The sequence below is a fragment of the Thermobia domestica genome, chromosome 2, assembly GCF_964235325.1.
Source record: "Thermobia domestica chromosome 2, izTheDome1.hap1.1, whole genome shotgun sequence".
NCBI classification, from domain to species: domain Eukaryota; kingdom Metazoa; phylum Arthropoda; class Insecta; order Zygentoma; family Lepismatidae; genus Thermobia; species Thermobia domestica.
The window spans coordinates 130,366,977-130,387,690 of record NC_137455.1 but is presented as its reverse complement, the minus strand read 5'-3'; the positions used below and the strand labels follow the sequence as shown (position 1 = coordinate 130,387,690).

The 20,714-nt window shown below is 35.1% G+C and overlaps 1 protein-coding gene across 1 annotated transcript in view; it reads left to right on the top strand.

The window, feature by feature from the left end:
* Window positions 1–20,714, top strand: part of LOC145679737 (calcium and integrin-binding family member 2-like) — a 127,906-nt gene that overhangs the window by 69,073 nt on the left and 38,119 nt on the right. Inside the window, exon 2 of the mRNA XM_081750301.1 lies at window positions 10,108–10,225. Within this exon, the coding sequence (XP_081606427.1) occupies window positions 10,157–10,225 (69 nt within the window). The 5' untranslated portion in view covers window positions 10,108–10,156. The remainder of the gene's footprint in view (window positions 1–10,107; window positions 10,226–20,714) is intronic.

The following is a 20,714-nucleotide window of genomic DNA, read 5'->3' as shown; positions in this document are numbered from 1 at the left end:
TTAAAGAGATATGTTCAAAATGTTGGCAAGAAGATTATGGTTTTATAGTAATTGATATGACAAGGAAGGTAAACAATGGTAAGTATAGGAACAAGATAAAACACTTCTTAAACGTTTGATGTTTATTGACGTTTATTTATGTTCTTTGACGTTTATTAACGTTTGTTCGTTTTCTATATAATAAATGGATGAGAAAGATATTAATAAGAATATCAAGTTAAAGGAGTTCTTGATAAAGGGCTTCAAATCTTGGAAGAAAGAAAGAGCAGGTGTATATGATAAATTTAAAACACAAGAACAACCTGTAATTGATGCTATCCAAAATTTGGGAAGTGAGATCAAAGAAGTAGCAGAACAAAATAAAAATCTAATAACTGAACTTGTTCCAGTTGTACATAAGACGGCTTCAATAGATCCTAGTCTACTAGAAACACCTAAAAAGATAACTTATGATAGTTCTCCAAGTACTAGTGATACACCTATAACGGGAGAAATAAAACAAATGAGAAAACAAATTAAAGACAAAGTTGAAGGAGTAGAGCCTTTAACAACAGCACAATCATTTGGTAAGATTGCAACGAAATATTATAGTAAAAGAAATGATAGTGTATTTGGAATAAGAACTGTAGAAGAAGATGGAAAAATAATAAATAAGGTAGGAAATTCTGAAGTTAAAGTGAATGGCGATGATTTGATAATTAATGGTAAAACTTATAAAGGAACAGAAGGTCTATGGGAATTGTTAACGATGAATACTAATAAAACCATTGAAGATTATGATGATGATGATTTTGAACAGTACAAGGAAATAATAATAGAATCAGATGCTGCCTTCCAAAAATATAATCGAGATAAAAAAGTAGCATCTAATAGAGGTTCTAAGTACATTAATATTATCAAGCCTATTCGGGATAATTATATTAAACCATCTTTACCTACAACTCCTAAAAGGACTGGTGAAGGAATTAAACAATATACCGAGATACCTAAAGAATATGTATGGATGGATGACGTGAGAAAGTTAATTGATCGGTTAATAGTTATAGATGGAGAAGAAAAAGCTGGTAATAATAACTTTTATAATGAGAAAGTAGGTATAGTGAGTATGATTAATAATAAGCTTTCACAATTTATTCCTAATGATCCAAAAGGTATAGGTTATTTGATTAAGATCTTAAATACATTACCACCACGATTCTGGAATGATGAGAAGCTTGGAAAAGGATTAGTAAATGATTTGATTAATAAACTCCCATTTGAATTACATATTCCAGGTTTCAGATTTTGCGGGCCTGGGACTAAGCTTCAAGAAAGGTTAGAGAGAGGTGATGAAGGCATTAACCCATTAGATGAGGCTTGTAAAGAACACGATATATATTACAGAGATAATAAAGATACAGAGTCAAGACATATTGCAGATAAGGAACTAGAAAGTAAAGCATGGAAAAGAGCATTTAGTAGTGATGCGTCAATTGGTGAACGATTAGCTGCTTTTGGAGTTGGTACTGCTATGAATGCTAAGGTTAAGTTAGGATGGGGATTATAAGTTTTTAATTGTTATTATGTATGATTCTTTTATGGGTATATCCCATAAAAGCGTTATTTCAAGATTTTCTTTATAATAAATGGATAGTGTTGAGAGTTACGAGTTACAGAGCTTTAAAGCTAACACAAGAACATTTAATAATTTGAATGAAGCTAACAAAGATATTGAGTTTGATTTCGATGTGGGGGATGGCTTTATACATCCACACAAAGCAGATTGTCATATGACTTTTGAAGTTGTTGGTGCATCAGTCGGAGGAACATTTGGTGCAAATGATACTATAAAACTTGTAGATAACTTCTTACCATTCTTCTTTTCTCAAATTGAGGTTAGAAAGCATGGTGTTGTTATAGATAAGATTGAGCTACCAGGAATAACATCAACAGCTATCGGAACATTAAAGATTTCCAAACCAGAAGTTGAATATCTAAAACAAGCAGGATTTGAAACAGATGATAAACTTGGTCTACGAAAGGACTTTAGTGTTTTATATCCATTAAGATTAATTCCTGGCTTTTTAAGTGATTATAAAGAGGTTATGTGGAAAGGTGGATTGAGAATAACACTAACAAAAGCTAATAACAATAACGATGTCTTGTATAAATGGACTGGATCAGGAGCAGGTGCAGCAGCTCTTCATGATGGAAAAATAACAATAAAAAGTATGGAGATAAGAATTCCTATTGTTGAATACGAATCTAATTATGAAAACAAGTTAAAGTTGAATATTCTTAAAGAACCTAAAATCATGTTTTCATTCAATACTTATCAATGTGTTCAAAAGACTGTTGTAGGTTCTTTCTTGGAGTTTGATGTTACAACTCAATTTAATTCTAGACAATTTGATATGCCTGATTTCGTAGTTGTAATGTTCCAAACTGATAGAAGTGGCAAACAAACAGCAGATGCAAGTAAGTTTGATCATTGTAAGGTAAAGAATATCTATCTTAAGAATGGAAGGAATGAGGTATTTCCAAAAGAATCAAGAAACTTAGATATTGCTAACAAGGATTATTTTAAGATGTACGAAGATTATACTGCATTTAAGAGAATAACATGTGGCAATATCGAAATGTACTATGATCCTAAAGAGTTTATAGATAACAGACCAATGTATGTGATTAATTGTAGTAAGAAGAAGAATGTATCGGTAAATGAGAGAACAAACATAAAGATTGTAGTAGACTTTGCAGAAGCTGTGGCTGCTAATACTATATGTTATGCGATTTTAATTGGACAAAAGAACTTTACATATGATCCTAAGAATGAGAAAGTAGTAGAAGAGTTTTAGATAGTTAAATGTATGTTTTGTATTAAAGTTTTTCCATAAACAAAATTGATAAAAAAATGATTAAATATTTTTTGGTGAAGATAAAAATTGAAGAGTGGTCATTGATTTTCTATATAATAAATACGATGTCAAGTCATATTGAGCTTTTAAATAAACTTGGAAGTCTTGAACAAAAACAAGTTATTGGATTAAGAGAATTAGAATTAAATACAGAATATAAGATTGTGAAAATGGAAAAGATTAAAACTAAGTTTGGGAAGAGCATTTTAGTTGAGTGTGAGGAGTTTAAGTTCTTTCTTCCACCTAGATTTACAAAACACTTAACAGATAAAATGATTGATGAGATCGTTAAAGATGGAATAAAAATCAAATACACTGGTTTAAAAGATAATTATCCAACTGTTGAGTTCTGTATGTAAATGAGGATTGGTTTTAAGAATTTCTCATAAAACGAGCATTTTCCTTATAATAAATAAACTATGGCTAATTATTTGAATAAAAAATGATGTTAAAGCATTGAGATTCCTTCGCATAGATGAGTTAGAAAAAGGTAAAGCGTACGAGATAACATTATGGAAATTGATTCAAACACAGCGTTATGGTCAAAGAGTTTTAGTACATTTAGATGAGAAATATAAGACGTTATTACCACAAAGATATAATGATGAAACTGAGCAAGTATTGAAAGATTTGAAAAAGTATAAGCTGTTTGTTAAGTATGAAGGTTTGAAAGATTTAGATAATGGTTTTAAAATACATCAGTTTTACTTTAGAAATGAATCCAAAAAATAAAACTTGTAATTTTAAGTATGTTTTAAGTGTAAAGTGTTCATTATCAATATCGGAACTTGTAATTTTAAGTGTATAAGTTTTTTATAGTATCAGACTATAAAAAACTAAGACCTAGAACATAATGTCATTTGAATTTTAAAGATACATGTATAAATAAGAGATTTATTTGAGCTTTTTTAATTATATCCTTAGAGTTATGCAATTTATAAGATATTCAATAGATAGGCAATTTATTTCTCTATTGATTGACGTTTGAATTTGGAAAATCGGTTAATATTTGACGATGTTATAGCCAATTCAAATTTTCGGGAATTTTTTACGGGTTTATTTTTGAGTTTTCGGGAAAATGTTATTCTTTAAAAAAGTCTTACAATTTTATTGTAATTATGATAGTATTTTTTATTTTTTCGATTTGATGAAATTTTGTAGAGATATTGAAAAAGGGAAACATATCCTGTGGGTTATGCAACCATTTATGCAATTTAAAAAATTGTTCATGTTATTAGTATTCATTTGCCGTTTGAATTTTGAAAATCGGTTAATAAACAACGATGTTATAACGATCTGGAGATATTTTCCCTCATGAGCCGCCATTGAAGTCAGGGTTGGTTATCGTTTCTAAAAAATTATCATGTTTACCTTATTTAGTACTAGTTCATTCATAATAATTTCAGAGCTTAATTCGTAATTTTAACAATTCTGGAAAAACATGATAAAAAGAATTAGTTTCCAACCCTGTTTGTCACGTGAAGGTAAAAATCCTCACGTTACATTGTCACGTTATATAGCTACAATTTTCTCTCTTCACAATCGAAAAAGTTTTAAACTTCTTAGTTTTAGTTGTAACGTGACAGTTTTGGTGTTGTTATTACTACACTTCCATATACTGCTTGATTACTAAAAAGAAAGAAAAGAATAACTGCCTGAGGGAATGCAACTTGTGACTTAAAAAGAAACAAGTTCTCCTTTACATTGTTACTACAGCTATATTCATATGGAAGTCACGCTTCAAAAAAGAAAGAAGGAGAATGATCGTAAATCTCATGTACATATATGCTATTCCTTCTCCCAACTGAATATATGTATATGCGTGTGGTGAAAGTATATATATACGTAACAGCGAATCAACATAGTTAACTTTAAGTTCGTATTACTCAGCTATTAGTAGGCCGATTTCAATCAAACAAAAACTATTTTTTCAATCAAAGACAGCACTATAAGATATAAGTTTTAGATGTAAGTTTTTATGATTTTAAATGTCATAAAAGCATATTCAATCTCACTTTAACATTGTAGTTATGGGAATACTTTGCGCCGTGTAACTTTGTATAATTAGTTGGTTCCTTCTGTGTTAAAGTGTAATGGTTAGTGGTGGGTTCATAATTTTTTGGCAGTTAAGGGGTGGAAGGGGAAATGCGCCAGAAGTAACCATCCCTAACTACTGTTGGCCCATGGCTGTATTCGGAAACTTGTGGATATTGCAATATACAACTAGTACTAAGGTAGGTGTGCGCAATTACACCATGTTTGCAATTCTGCCAGGTACCTGCATTTCCGAACATGATGGCATAAGTCGGTAGGTGGGGCTAGTGTATAAGTAGGTAGCGCATGGTGAACGTGTTTTGTCCTATTTCAATGAGTAAGAGCTAAGCGTGAAAGACAGGCAATAAGTGTATATGATAGACATAGTGCTGTTATAAGAGCGAAAGCAAAGAAGTGTGGTTCACTATTCCAGAAGGAAGGTTCGAAGCTTCGTGCTAAGTATTGCATTGTGAAAACGAATGCTTTATGTCTACAATGATATGTGAAACGCTGTGTGTTGTACATTGGGAGTCATATTGTCACCTCATTTGAGTAGTCTTTGGAAATGCTTGCAATTTCGCTATGCAGAACAAAGGGTGGCGAAATTGTAACATATGCTAATGTGCATGACATAATGAATCAATGACAGTGATATCTCCTTTCCTTCGATTTAGTAGCAGATAATGGCAGACAGACGGAATAAAGGGAAGTGCTGCAAGTAGTCATCGATGGATTTAAAGAATGCTGTGATCAGCGTTACCCAGCATTAGCTATATGTCAACGCTGCAAGTGAACAATTCAACATACCACATCGAACATTAGTTCCCTATGTACAAGCATGAAAGACACAACATACGCTCCTTGGTAGAAAACCTGTGTTAAACGTAGCAGAGAAGAAGTCTTAGTCCAGAGGATTGTGCAGCTAGCGGACTTAGGATTTCCTCTCACACATCGACTGTTGAAAAAATGTGTCTACAAGTTTTGTACACAAAACAAAGTGCCACATCCTTTCCACAATATACATGGTGCAGCAAATCGAACATGACTTCATGGATATTTGTTACGGCATCCTGAAGTGGCGAAAAGAAAAGCTGAGTATTTTAATGAAGCCAAGGCCCAGACGTTAAATAGATATTTCCTAATGATTAGGTATTATGTTTATTATAATATTTGTGGGGTGAAAATATGTAATCCAGTATTTGTTTTGTCGAGCGGTTTGACTCATCACTTTTATTTACAGTAGGACTGGCAAAATTGTGGACCGGGTGTATGCAATTTCGCCAGTTGCATACTTTCCTTCCTTTGTATTTGGTAGTACCATACTATTAGCGAACGGATGTTATTTTTGTCCCATAGATAACTTAAGCCGTATACTATCCATATCCAGTACGGACGTACTCGCCATACCAATCAGGAATTTGCAACAATCGTTTAAATCTTAATGTGGCGAAATTGCGCACACCTACCTTATTATTTCATGAAACCAACGACCAATGGAAAAAAGGATCATGCAAAGAATAATTCAGTGAGAAAGTTTTATTTGAAACAACTTGCTCGAGATCTGTGTGATATAAATATACGAAGACGTTCCGCAAATTTTGCTGTTTTGCACAGGAAGTACACAATTGCGATGCAACTTGCTGGATATGAGTGCCATCAAGGTCAAGGTCAAAGAGACGTCCAAACAGCTGCGTAGTGGCACAAGAAATACAGTGGTCAACGTTCGATGGGCGATGTCATTTGTATTCTAGACGCGTAGAAAAAATTGCACGAAAATATGTACTGATTGCAACAAGTACATACAGTACGTCCTACACATATCAAGAAAAAAGAATAAGTGATAAAAAGAATATGCATGCAATGCAGCAATGAATAACTACAAGATATGCAACGGACAATAAAAAAAGAATGTGATTATGTTGTAAAATTTTCCAAAAATAATTTTTCCTTATTTTTGACTATTTTATAACGGTGTTTTATTTTTAGGGCTTCTTGTTCTTATAGAAAACGGATGTGTCGGCATTGCACGCTATTTGATGTCATCATACGTGCAGCCGTTGATTTTGAATTTCATTTTAAATGTTTGTAACGCTAGCAAGCATTCCGAATTTCGGACAAATTCTGGAGTTCCGGAACTTTTCCATAATCCGGAAGGTCAAATTTTCGATTCCGGAAAATTTGGGCCATCCGTACTCTTTAGGCATTAGAAAAGTGAATGATTATGCAATAATTGGCGGAACCAGAATGTGGGAAGAAACGGGGAAAACCATGGTCATAGTGCTGTTCACCACAAACTAGCTAGACCGGATATCGAACCAAGATCCTTCGCAGCAGAAGTGAGCATTCTCCCTGTCTCCCATGACCCACCGTGTTCCTCGCCCCCACCAGGTAATATGTAAGTGTGCTAAATATGGCTTCCATGTCAATGTTGTTTCAAGTTGGCTCATGTTGGTTTCGATCTTAGTCCTGAAAATATTTCGAATTCGTCAAATAGCATACACTGTAAACGAGAAAAACAGTGATTCGGAAAAGCCACCAACATGCTTCAGAAAGCCGACAAAATTAAATATTTATTAAACAGAAATAAAGAAACAACACAATTAAATCATTACAATTAAAAATATTTGCTTCAATTTATTTGACAAGAGAAGTTTTCCGACGGTATTATCCCTGTTGTTTGTTTTGTTTTTGTTGTACTCGGTATATTGAAAACTTCTACTACGACTTGGCCTTTTTCTAACCTTTGTTGGATGCAATCAACATGTTTTGACTTCTCTTTCACATGTATAAGTTTCTCATTAAGCACAACGACACTTCTACGTATGCATGTTCTCTTTCCCTATGATGTAGTTCTTGTTTTATGAACCACAGACTCTGTAGTCTGTGGGAATGTTTAATTACATTGTTTAAACAGCGCCTTTTGAATGTTCCTTCGTTGTACTTTTTGCTGCCTCGTTATTTGGTGGGCGTATTTAATACAGCCTAAGCAATGTAACTAAGTTGTTATTTTCTCCTTTCCTCCGTGCTTGTTTGACCTTCTTTTCTTGTTTTTTTTTAATCTATTTGTATAGCAGAAAAGGAGATCTGTTATAGTTTGTTTGGCGTAATGTTATACAGAGTGACCCAATAAAACCTCCAACATTTTTAAAGACTAAAAAAAAGCATTGCAGATGGAAACCTGTTCTTGATATTTTTCCTTTCATCATAACTTCAACCTAGTGTTGCCATCTGTTCTAATTTTGTCGGATCAGTCCCGTAAATCTATTGGGATTTTTAAATGCCCCGACTTTCATATTTATTGAAGTTGGTTATTATTATTATTATTATTATTATTATTATTATTATTATTATTATTATTATTATTATTATTATTATTATTATTATTATTACATAGTTTCCACATTATTATTAAGGCCCGGATTTGTATGTAAAATCATATTTTTTTTCAAAGACATACAACCCCAAAACAAAGATTATTATTTCAATTAAGAAACTGCAACTGCAAATTACAAATTTTATTTCACATAAAAATACATATTTTCTGAAAAAAGTTATGTAAATAAATATTTTGGACACGTTTGTAATAAATACATATTTTTAACGATTTTTCCGTTATTTTATTCCAAATTTCGCAACGAATTGTTCTTTCTTTCTCTCGAAAGAAATTAACATCGAGAGAAGAACAGGTTACATAAATCTATCCATCGTATCTATATGCAATTTCCCACCTGCAGAAACAGCGTCGTCATAAATCCTCAAGTGGACAAGTTAGTGTCAAATGGGAAACATTTTTCGTAAAATCGGCAACTAGAATTGAACTTTCCAAAGAAACAAATCCCGATCTTTCACTTTCTCCGGCGCGTGTAATCACGCGGTGGGGTACCGGGCTTAATGCAGGACTACATTATGCGGAGAATTTTGAAGCATTTGTATTTGCGGTAACTAAACTAAACCCAGACGATGCTTCACCCATTGAAACTGTTCAAAATTTAGTAAGTGACAGCAAGGGCGCCGATTTCTCTGTAAACTTAAGGGCGGCCCAATTCAGATGCAGAAGGTATATATATGAGGATTTTAAGACAAATTGCACTCAAATTATGCCAAATATTGTATATTCATAAATACACTAGGGGGACTCACATGAGCTTTGGGGGCTCCCGGGCCCCCCGCTCCCCCAGGATCGGCACCCTTGAGTGGCAGTGGCTTGAAATGTGACTTGGCTTTCATATCTGCCAATTTCTGTTTTTTGACTCATTTCATAAAGAAACTAGCAACTATGAGAGATTTATTGTGCACTTCGATTAAAGAAGTAGAGTGCGTTGAAAGATTGCTGATTGTTGTTTCTACTTCTAAAGCTGAAGTCATAAAAAAGAATTTAAAGATTTGTTTGAGAAAAACATTGGTTATAAAACCGTATGTAAAATATCTGAAGTATTGGAAGAACAAAACACAAGTGAAGTTGCTGGTGTGAAAACTCGTGATATGACTCGTTTCAAATGCGCCAGGTTAACATCGTGTGATGTAGAACGTTCCTTTTCTCAATATAAGGCATTATTCCGTGACAATAGCTATGGTTTTACGATAGACCATTTGAAAAAGACTTTAGTTATTCACTCCAATGCCCATGGAATTTCGATATCTGATGAATAGGAGCTATTGGTGAGTACCAGTATTTAATTTTTATGTTGGGCGCTTTCCCATACTTTTCCTTGTTATTTATGGTTAAATATTTTTTAATTTTTAGCATTTTTTTCATTTTTAGCACATAAAAAATAAATACTTTACAGTTTTTAGCACATAAAAATCCGGGCCCTAATCATTATACTGACCCTTCAAGATAAGAGAAAACTTCACAACAGTAGCAGACAGGTATCAATGTGCCTGCAACAGAAACTCACTTTGTAATTGGTGAAGATCGACTTCTGAAAGCAGAAACAAGTTACCAGAAATATACATTTTAAAGGAAGCAGCCCTCAACTGGAAATGACCACACTTAACACCACATTATTACTCGTCAGTATTCTCGTTACCCTATCTGGTTATGTATACAAGATGTCAATCCAATAATATTCTGGAACCAATGTAAATAATAACTGGATTCTCAGCATTTTAGTCATAATTTTTGGCTTACTTTCGTAATTTCTATCTTACCTGTGTACAATTTTTATTATTACAGGGTTCATAAGAAGCTGCATGAGTTACATTCAGATGTTGTACCAAAAATAATGACGGGAGATGAACCAATGTCTATTTCCATTCCAGTGGAAAAACTTGAAGAGCTACCGGAACTCAAGGTAAGTTCTACTGCTTTTCTGTTGTGTATTTCAATTAGACATACAGTCGACAAAAAATAAATAAATAAATAAATAAATAAAAATAAAAATAAAAATAAAAATAAAAAAAATAAAACCTGATATACGTACACTTATCAGTAATGTAAAATTCTCTTTAAATCTTTGGTTGACAGATCTCCAGAGCCAGGCCCGTATCCAGGGCGTCTAGGGGGGCCGGGCCCCCCTAAATTTTTGCTGGCCCCCTAAAAGTTTTACAGTAGGCTTGCAAAAGAACTATAATATGGTGATGAACTATCATATGGTTGGATCGGGCTCCCCTAACTTCAGCCCCCCCCCCTACATTTTTGGGCTGGCTACGAGCCTGTCCAGAGCCTTACATTGAAATACATTTTACTGGTATACAGGCCAGTGAACTTAATAAGAGTCCCGGTGTCTCAGTGAAACAGCGCTTGTTTTGGCGCATGCGGTCCCAGATTCCCGCCAAGTGTGCTATGTAGTGTATAAACATCGAGTGCGTGGGTTTTTTTGGGGTTCTCTTGTTTCCTCCCACTTTCTTCATTCTATCATTACCATTTATCTCATTATCAGCGTCTCCCATATACTCGGTTCATAATAGTGTGACGTTGTACTTAATGATTTGACAGAAATAGGAATGAAACTTGAAATTTGTTTCCATGGAATGAACTGAATAACGACTTCACAATATCCAACAATTATTGGTATCCTTCCAATCAGGTATTGATACTATACAGGCTGTCCGATAAGTCTCACACCATAGGAAAAATCCCAGTAGTTTCTCAGTGAATTCCACGTTAAGTTCCACACATGTTTGTAGTGAAAGGAATTTCCAAATTGTTGAGCATTCAGGAAAATACTTATTTATTACATTAATTGCAGTAGTAAAGATCACTTCACTATATCAAGGCCCTCTTCGGCCCTCTAAGTCATATGTCAACACCAATTCGCTTACATCATCCTCTTTTTAAAATTGCTAATAACGCCTTAGTAGACCTGCCAGCTCCTATTAACATCTCATATTGATGAAATTTCGGCTCTCTTCTCGGCTTATGCTTAATTATTCAAATTGCTACAGGTCTATTTCTAGCAATACATTGTCCATTATAATGTGGACCTTTGGATGGTATAAGTTCTTGATTCTTTTGAATTTGTCCATCAATAGTTCGAAATCAATCACAATGGTGTCGGTTACTGGTTGTCGTTCAGGATGGTGTTCACTGAATTAATTGGCGCATTTCGGTTTGAGTAACTTTCACGCCTACACATCAGTATTATTTCAACATTGTTGTTCTGTGGCATCATTCACTACAACAAAAGAACGAATCAAGTACATTTTTATAATGTTGCTTATGATGTGGAACTTTATACCGGTAAAAGAAGAAACGAAGTCTTGAGTGAGTGAGTGACTGATCAACACCCACGTCAAACCGCTTAACCTAGAAACTTGAAATTTGAACAGGACATTGGGTTTGTGAAACATGGTACAACTAAGGATATATTTTTTTAAATTTGTCTCAGAAGGGGGAAAGAGGGATGGCAATTATTATCTTAAAATGTCCATATCTCGAATCTCTGAAAGTTAGAGACATGAAATTTAGCATTTGGACTAGTCAAGGGGCCCATAGACGATCCACGGTTTGTGCAAACATCATGTTTGTGCAAACACTGTGTTTGCGCAAACCTTCGGCAATACACGGTTCAACTGTTTGCACAAACTTCAGTTCAATTTTGACTTTGATCGCGTAAACATGTCCACTGAAGCAGCTCGTTTAGCGATAGTAATTGCTTGTGCTTTGGAAGCGGAAATACCTGCGAAACCAAAACGGAAGAAGAGGGTGTGGATGAAAGAGTGGTTCAAGAAAGAGTCTAAGTTTAGTTATCAAAATTTACCTAGGTAATATCCGAACTTGAGATAAGTTCGACTGTGGACTATAAAAATTATTTACGAATGGATTCAACTACATGTGGTGAAATACTGGAAAATTGATTTTATTCCTCACTGACTCTCTATTCGCCTTCTAATCTATTTTCATTTTATCCACCAATTTCTCATATGCCGCATTATTCAGATTTCTGTTTTTATAATCTTCACTCTTTACCTTCCATAGTTCAGGTAAATTTCGATAAAGTTCAACAAATTCTTGATTCCTATTCATTGACGCCATCGCGCAAGAAATAAGTTTCTGTACACTAGGCCTCTTACTCGGAAATAAAGCTCGTGTTTGCACAAACATGCCCATACACGGTCCACGTGTTTGCGCAAACATCATGTTCGTGTAAACAATTTTTGAACGAGTTCGATATGGAAAAAGTTTGCACAAACGTTTGCGCAAACAGTTCATACAGCACCATATACGGTCAAACTGTTTGCACAAACAGCCTTGTTTGCACAAACCGTGGACCATGTATGGGCCCTACTAGACACGTGTTTCAGTGTTTATATATATATATATATATATATATATATATATATATATATATATATATATATATATATATATATTAACCTATAACATAAGAAAAGGGGGTGAAAAAGATGAGTACATTATAATAATTTTAACAAGATGCCCATATCTTGCATCTCATCTAATTAGATGAGTATTTTCCGATTTTTATAATTATTCATATTATAACATAAATATTTAGTTTTTTCCAGGTTAGTCAAAAAGTGCGTAGATGTTCCGTAAGGCTTAACATACCGCTTTCACAAGTTAAGAAAATAGCGATATATCGGAATCCTTTTGATATGTTTCTCCTCGGGGAAAAAATCACCATCAGCGATACTCTGTAATGGTTGCATCAACGTAAAGGAAAATTTGCGATAATTGGAATAGCAATTATAATGATGTGTTGGACTTTTTGCGTTGCGTTGCTGTACTTAGAAATGTACAAAGACTGGTATGGAATGGGGCTCCATATGATCTTCCAACAAAGCAATGTAGGATTCCTGATATTCGGCACTGTTGCATTTGAATCATTCTATTGAATAGCGCTGTATAACACGTTTTAAAATGTGTTGAGCTACCAGTGGAATCAAGCACTGTACGGAATATGTATGATATATACTGAAAGGTTCTATTCTCCATTCAACAAATGATGGCATAGTACGTTGGCAGACTGGTCTCTGAATGGAACAATGTTCTAATCTAGAAACATACTACACGTTTTATCCGTTTTTCTCGAATTCACTGAAATGTGCCATACAGCATTATTCGATGGTATGCTTAAATAATCAGCAGAACATAATATGTAGATACTGATTCGTCTCGAACTAGAACAATGTATTTCATGAAAGATTTCAGACGATTTTCGAAGTACGCGCAATTAATTTGAGAACATTTAGAAAATGTATGTAGAATAACTAAATATTAAACATGTATCCAGTTTTCAGTTGTCAGTTGTTATTGCATCTGTCCTGATAATAGCATGCCGGTAGAATTTCGAGGTTCCTTAAATGTCCATCTCCTTAGTCAATCTCCATTAAATTAATGTTGCCATTAAATAGTATTTCTGAGGTCCAGTAGCCATGATTATCTTTTTGTTATTAATAAAAGGTGGTTCATGGCTTATGGAAATCATTCAGTTTTTTCGTTTAGTGCAATCAGTTCCAACTGGGCAATCTATAACATAGAAGCACGCTTTTATAATCAGAGAAATGGCGCTGAGAAACTCGTTGGGCAATGGAGGACACGGAATGAGATGGAAGAATGAAATAAACATGTATAGTCATGGATGCCTTCGAAACTATTGGTTATGCTATCGATGTTTTTATTTACCTGCCACCACTGTCGTTTATCAACGTTAGGTTATCTGCCAGCTCCTTCTCTTTTCCGTGAGAATTACTGATAAGGGAAGAGAAACTATGACGTCATAGATTATTCAGTTGGGAAAAACTGATTTAGAGTTTCAGAATCATCTAAGGAACTAAAAATTGAGACTTTGAAGACTCTAGCTGGATATAGAGAATCTACTGAAGGTAATCCTGAAGGTAGGTGTTTAGAAACGGTAGAACTCTAGTCTGCAGCCATAAGTTTCACTTGCTAAACTTCATTACCGTTTAGAGCTGTTCTGTACAGTCGTTTCATTACTATGTGAGACATGGTCTTAAGTTTTACAAGAAGAGTTTTCATTTTATTTATTTAAACAGAGCCTCCAAGAATAATTTATTCTTGAATCATTAACAATCAATCACAATAATAACAACAGGGAAGAGAAGAAATCAATCACACCATATTTAAAGGCGCAAATTCTGCAGTTCACCACGTGAAACGGAGGACAATCCCTGGCAAAACTCAATTATAGCGATTGGCTAGTGAATTTCAATTTGGAAAACACCGAGCAACTAACTAAATGAACTAATTCTATGGCCTGCGGAACCCGAAGATTCAATGCTGCATTCACAAAAGTTCTCCATTGACTTCTGTCCTTCACCAACTTGATCCAGTTTCTATTTTCTACTCCTGTTTCTGCGAGATCCATCTTACTGTTGATGTCTCATTTGTGCCTAGGTCTTTCTAATGGTCTTTTTCCTTTTAGATTTCCAGTTAAAATTTTGAAAGTGTCTCTACTTTCTTTCATTCTGGCTATATGACCTGCGCACCTGAGCTTTCTAGACTTGGTGACCCTAACATTATCAGGTAAATGATACAAAATATGCATCTTCCTCTTATGAAACTTCTGCTAATGCTCATTCCCATTCTTTTGGATCCAAATATTTGCCTTAGGATTTTACTTTCAAACACTTTCAGTCTGTGTTCTTCCCTTAAATTACCAGGGTGGGGTGAAAAGTTCTCGGGCTGACCCAGAGATGGCACTCCAATCAGCAAAATTTTATTGTTCTTGCCTGGGGGCTCTTTTTAGTTGTTCTATAACAAGTGTCAACTTGTTCTCTCAAATAGTTTGTGGTCAGGCATTGTTGCAGTTAGACGTCTTGTGTGTTAGTTGTGAAAATGGATAAACTTGAATATCGTGCGGTAATCAAATTTTTCGTTTTGGATGGATTAACCCCTACGGAAATTCATCCGAAGTTGACAAAAGTTTACGGGGACTCTGCTCCATCCATGTCAACCGTTAAAAAGTGGCAGCTGCATTTAAACGTGATCGCACATCCCTCGAAGATGACCGAACTGAAGGAAGGTCGAAAACCGCAACCACACCGGAAACAATCGAAAAAGTGCATGATATCGTGTTGGACGACAGGTGAGTGAGATAGCTGAGAGTGTGGGGGTATTGGAGGAACGGGTGCGAAACATCTTGCACAAAGAACTAGGGATGCGAAAGCTCTGCGCAAGATGGGTGCTGCATTTGCTGACTACCGACCAAAAGCAAATGCGAAAACGATTTTCGCAACAATCTTTGGACCGATTCAAAAGGGATACGATCGATTTTGTGCCGCAGGTTCACCACTACACGCCAGAAATGAAACAGCAGTCCAAGAAGTGGGTGGAAGCCGCTGGTGCAGCACCGAAGAAAGCGAAGACGATCGTATCAGCCGGAAAGGTCATGGACAAGGGCCCCGATCCTGGGGAAGCGGGGCCCCAAAGCATATGTTGGCCCCTATTGTATTTATGAATATACAATATTTGGCATAATTTGAATGCAATATGTCTTAAAATCTTCATATATATACCTTCTGCATCTGAATCCCCCCCCCCCAAAATTTACAGAGAAATCGGCGCCCTTGGTCATGGCCAGTGTGTTTTGGGATGCGAAAGGGATCCTGTTAATTGATTACCTTGCAAAAGGGAGAACAATTACAGGCGAATATTACTCCAACCTTCTTGACCAACTGGATGCCAAAATTCGCAAGAAGAGGCCTAGCTTGAAGAAGAAGAAAATTATCTTTCACCACGACAACGCACTTGTGCACAAGGGTGCGTTGACGATGGGAAAACTGTGGGATTTAGGGTACGATTTGCTCGGCTATCCCCATATTCTCCTGATTTGGCACCAAGGACTTCTATCTGTTCACAAAGTTGAAGAAATTTCTTTCTGGGAAGGCTTCACATCCAATGAAGAATTTGAGAGGAGCGTGGATGACTATTTTCCCAACCTTCCAGACTCTCACTTCCGGGAAGAAATACTGATGTTGGAGAAACGTTGGACCAAATGTCTTGAAGTTAAGGGAGAGTATGTCGAAAAATTAAATCATTTTTGAACTGAAATTCGCAGTGTTTCATTGTCAGGCCGAGAACTTTTCACCCAGCCATCTATGTGACCATCTTTCTCAGCCGTACAGTACAACAGGCATAATTATCGTTTTGCATATTTTAAGCTTCGCATTCTTCCCAGGATTCGAGAAGACAAAATTGTACACGAATTTCCTGTTTTAGTCGACATTTAATTTCTTCATGCATATGATTTTAGTATAATATTGACCCAAGATATTTGAAAGCATGTTGAGACTGTTATTTGTTATTTTAACATATCCATTATTTGCAGTATTACAGTCACGGCGAACTTCCACGTATTTAGTTTTCTCTGTATTTACTTCTAATCCCAAGTTCCTGTATTTTTCTATTGTCCTCATATCATCCTATATCAGCTGTAAATTATCAGCATAAGCCATAACCTAGTGAGCACCATTCAGCTCTAGACCCTGGCTGGTAAATTTGATTTTCCTTATAGTGTATTTTAGAACAAAATTTAATAATATTGGAGACAATGCACCTCCTTGTTTCAGATCACGAGCGAAAGTTCATTGACAGGAATTTTTGTACAGGGAATTTACCTTGGGATTAATTTAAACTCATCTTAATTTATCTAACTAGCTTTTTTGGTAGTCAAAATTTGAAAAGAATAATATACAATGTTTCCCTCCTAATAGAGTCGTAGGCCTTTCTGAAATCAATAAATAAGCGATGTTAAGGAGTATTTCCGTTTCCTTTCGAGTATTTGACGAATGGTAAATATCTGATATATAACACTGTGTTACTGTGGTTTTCTTTTCTGGAAGTTATTCACTGATTGTAGCAGTATTTCGTGTCCTGATCTTAAAACCGTAAGTCGTTCATTTGTGTCAGCCTCCATTTTCCTAAAATTGGGGAAAATGGGAATTTTTAATAATAAATTTTCCGTTCTTGAGTTGGCAACACTTTCTGCTGTGTAATTGCAACACTGTGCAAAAGTCTTTATCAGTGGAATTGTGGTTCACTGTTTTGACTTCCATATTTGAGATTTTGCTGCAGGTGAAAGAACTGGGAGGTTATGGACTGCGTATACAGCTCTTATTGTTGACACCTTACTTGGACAAAGATAAAAATGTGTTGCTGGGCATCACTCTTCGACTTTTTCTTCTAAAAAGTACTTCTGTGAGTGTTGTGTACAGTGAGTCCGTCGTCTTTTAGACGTCTTTACGAGCTCTGTAATGTTTAATCTAGAATTTTAATCATATTATACATTAAAACTTTTATCGGCTATTTCTCAGAATTGGAGGCTGATACAAAAAGTCTAGTTACATCACTCTAGTCAACGTGAAATATTCTATAGGAATCAGTAATTGTTTTTCAGGAAAGATATAAAAGTTGAAAATTTATTGCACACTGTAATTAATCGATTTCATCTGAACCTCCACTGATAATCTCAAATAATTTAATCTTTTTATGGGATCAATCTTGCTAACAGTATGTTTAAGAGGATTTTATAGCGTCTGAACAAAAGAAAGATGTCACTATAGCTATTTCAATCAGTTTATCGCCTTTCTTGTGAATTGAGGAAATGATTGATTCTTTCCACTCTTGTGGCGATTACTCCTTGTTCCAGATGAGAAGAATGAGTTTATGCACCTCGTTCTACAGCTTTTTTCCTCCAGCTAAAATTAACTCACGAGGAAGGTCCATAAACCGTGAGAGTTGAATTTTTATGAAAATTTGTGACAAGATTCACTTGGAGTTACTAAGTAACGTAGTAACAGTCACTCCATGCGCAAATGCTTCGTTGAGCTGCTACACCGACGCCATCTTGAAATCCAGTAGGCAATGTCCAAGAATACCCTTTTGGCATAAAAATGAAAAAGCTTTTGATCGATATGACTTCAGTATTGTAAACCTAGGTAGAGCATCTATATGTGGGAGTACTTCCAGTGCATGGTTGCCATCTTGAAAGGCGCCATATTGAATCGCAGTCAAATATGATAAATAGCAAGAGGGTCATGTGTGGTGTCAAATAGCACTGGAATTTACTCCTGAATCCATTTCCGCGACCAAAGTTTACATATCCGTTTTCACTGCAGAGTTAAGAGGTCTCTTACCCACAGGAATATATAAAAAATGTGTGAGTTAGGCTTATGTTATGAAACACGTTCGAGCACTTGCAGGATTTTAAGTAATGCAGTGCAATAGCCACTAATCAATCAGATCTTGAGACTAGTAAGAGAAATCGTTAATTAAATTGAAATGTCTGTAGTGAAAAATGGAATAGCAGCATGCTACAAGTTATATCTATTTCAAAGTGCGATGGAATAAACTGCTGGTCGATGAAACACATGCCTAATAGTGCTGACGAGCAGAGAATACCAAAGGTATTGTTCGGATATATATTAGAAAATGATATAAACTGGTGCATATTATTTGAAAGACCAAAATGGTTCGGATTCCACTATAATCAATAGGTCCACGTCTCCTTTAGCGTAACAGGCATAAGTGTGGGACGTTGAACTGTATCAAGCCAAAAATCTATTTTAGGCAATTTTACGTGGTCCGTTATAGTGTGTTGAGTTTTCTTCTCCAATCTTGAAACCTTAGGCAAAGACCATCATTGTTGCAGAATATTGCGTTCTTTAACAATTCTCATACTTGACAACCTATAATTCACCGTGTATATTACGAAGTTAAAATACTTTAATGTATTTTTTGCCAGTTTGCCTAAATACAATCGATTTATTGCTGCCGCATTGAACAATGAAGTGGATTTAAATTATCAATTCACAGCCTATTCTTAGAAGAAGATACTCCCGGAAACTTAGAATTCACTTTTCTTGTGTCTGTTCTGTTCCGCTATTAGTGATAAGAGAATACATACACACCTGCTAAAAATAGATGGCAATAAATATTACAAGATTCAATACTAAGTTGCTATCCATAAAACAAGCCTCTTTCTTGCCTTTTCCTACAATATTAAATAATTAAATATCTGCATCTTTCCACCTTTAACGATAAAAACACTTGCTTATAATAAGGGCAAGACTAGTTTTCATATCAAAACTGTAATAAATAACTAATTGTAGCAGGTGTTCACTTGTTCGGTGTACAAGTTATATAGCAGAATGTTCATAAAGAAAATGCATTCTGTTGTGTATCGTCAATTTTGTGCGCCAGTCCTAAAGGAAATGCATGGCAGAAATGTGGGTACGTAACAGGAGCAATAGTTGATTCATTTACAAATGTTCTGGAGACTAGTAAAAAATAATGTCTGTGGTCATGAAGATTGTGACGAAAGTGAATTTGTTAAGTGTTTGCACTGTTCCATGATGCTGTGTGTTAATCACTTCGGTTTGGATCTCCATCATCACAACTGAAGAGCAAAAGGTTAGTAGGTTAATATTTGCTTATGTGCACCAGTTTATATTATTTTTCTAATAATTTTTCTATTATTTTTCTATTAATTTTCTAATAACTTCAAGACATATTCTTGTAAAGTCATATGTGCCGTTGCACTAACTTATATTACAACATTTAAATGCTATGCATAATCGCAACACACATACTCATATATAGGCACACACGCACATACGCACTTTGAAATAGGTATAATTTGTTACAGTGCTGCTATTCAATTTTTCACTAGAGACATTTCAATTTAATTAACAATTTCTCTTACTAGTCTCAAGATTTGATTGCTATAGTAGCTATTATACTGCATTAGTAAATATTCTTCAAGTGCTCGAACGTGTTTCATAACATATGCCTAACTCACACATTTTTATATATTCCTGTGGGTAAGAGACCTCTTAACTCTGAAGTGAAAACAGATATGTAAACTTTGGTCGCGGAAATGGATTCAGGAGTAAATTCCAGTGCTATTTGATACCCCATATGACCCTCTTGCTATTTATCATATTTGACTGCGATTCAATATGGCGCCTTTCAAGATGGCGATCATGCACTGGAAGTACTCCCACATATAGATGCTCTACCTAGGTTTACAATACTGAAGTCATATCGATCAAAAGCTTTTTCATTTTTGTGCCACAAGGGTATTCTTGGACATTGCCTACTGGCTTTCAAGATGGCGTCGGTGTAGCAGCTCAACGAAGCATTTGCGCATCGAGTGACTATTACTACATTACTTAGAAACTTGAACTGAATCTTGTCACAAATTTTCATCAAAATTCAACTCTCACGGTTTATGGACCTTCCTTGTCAGCTGGAATTTTGTCTACCCGGAGATTTGTGTTTACACTATTTAATTTTTTTTATAGCAATTTCTATTTCTGCTCGCTTAGGCTCTGAAATATATTGTTCTGTCGTATGCA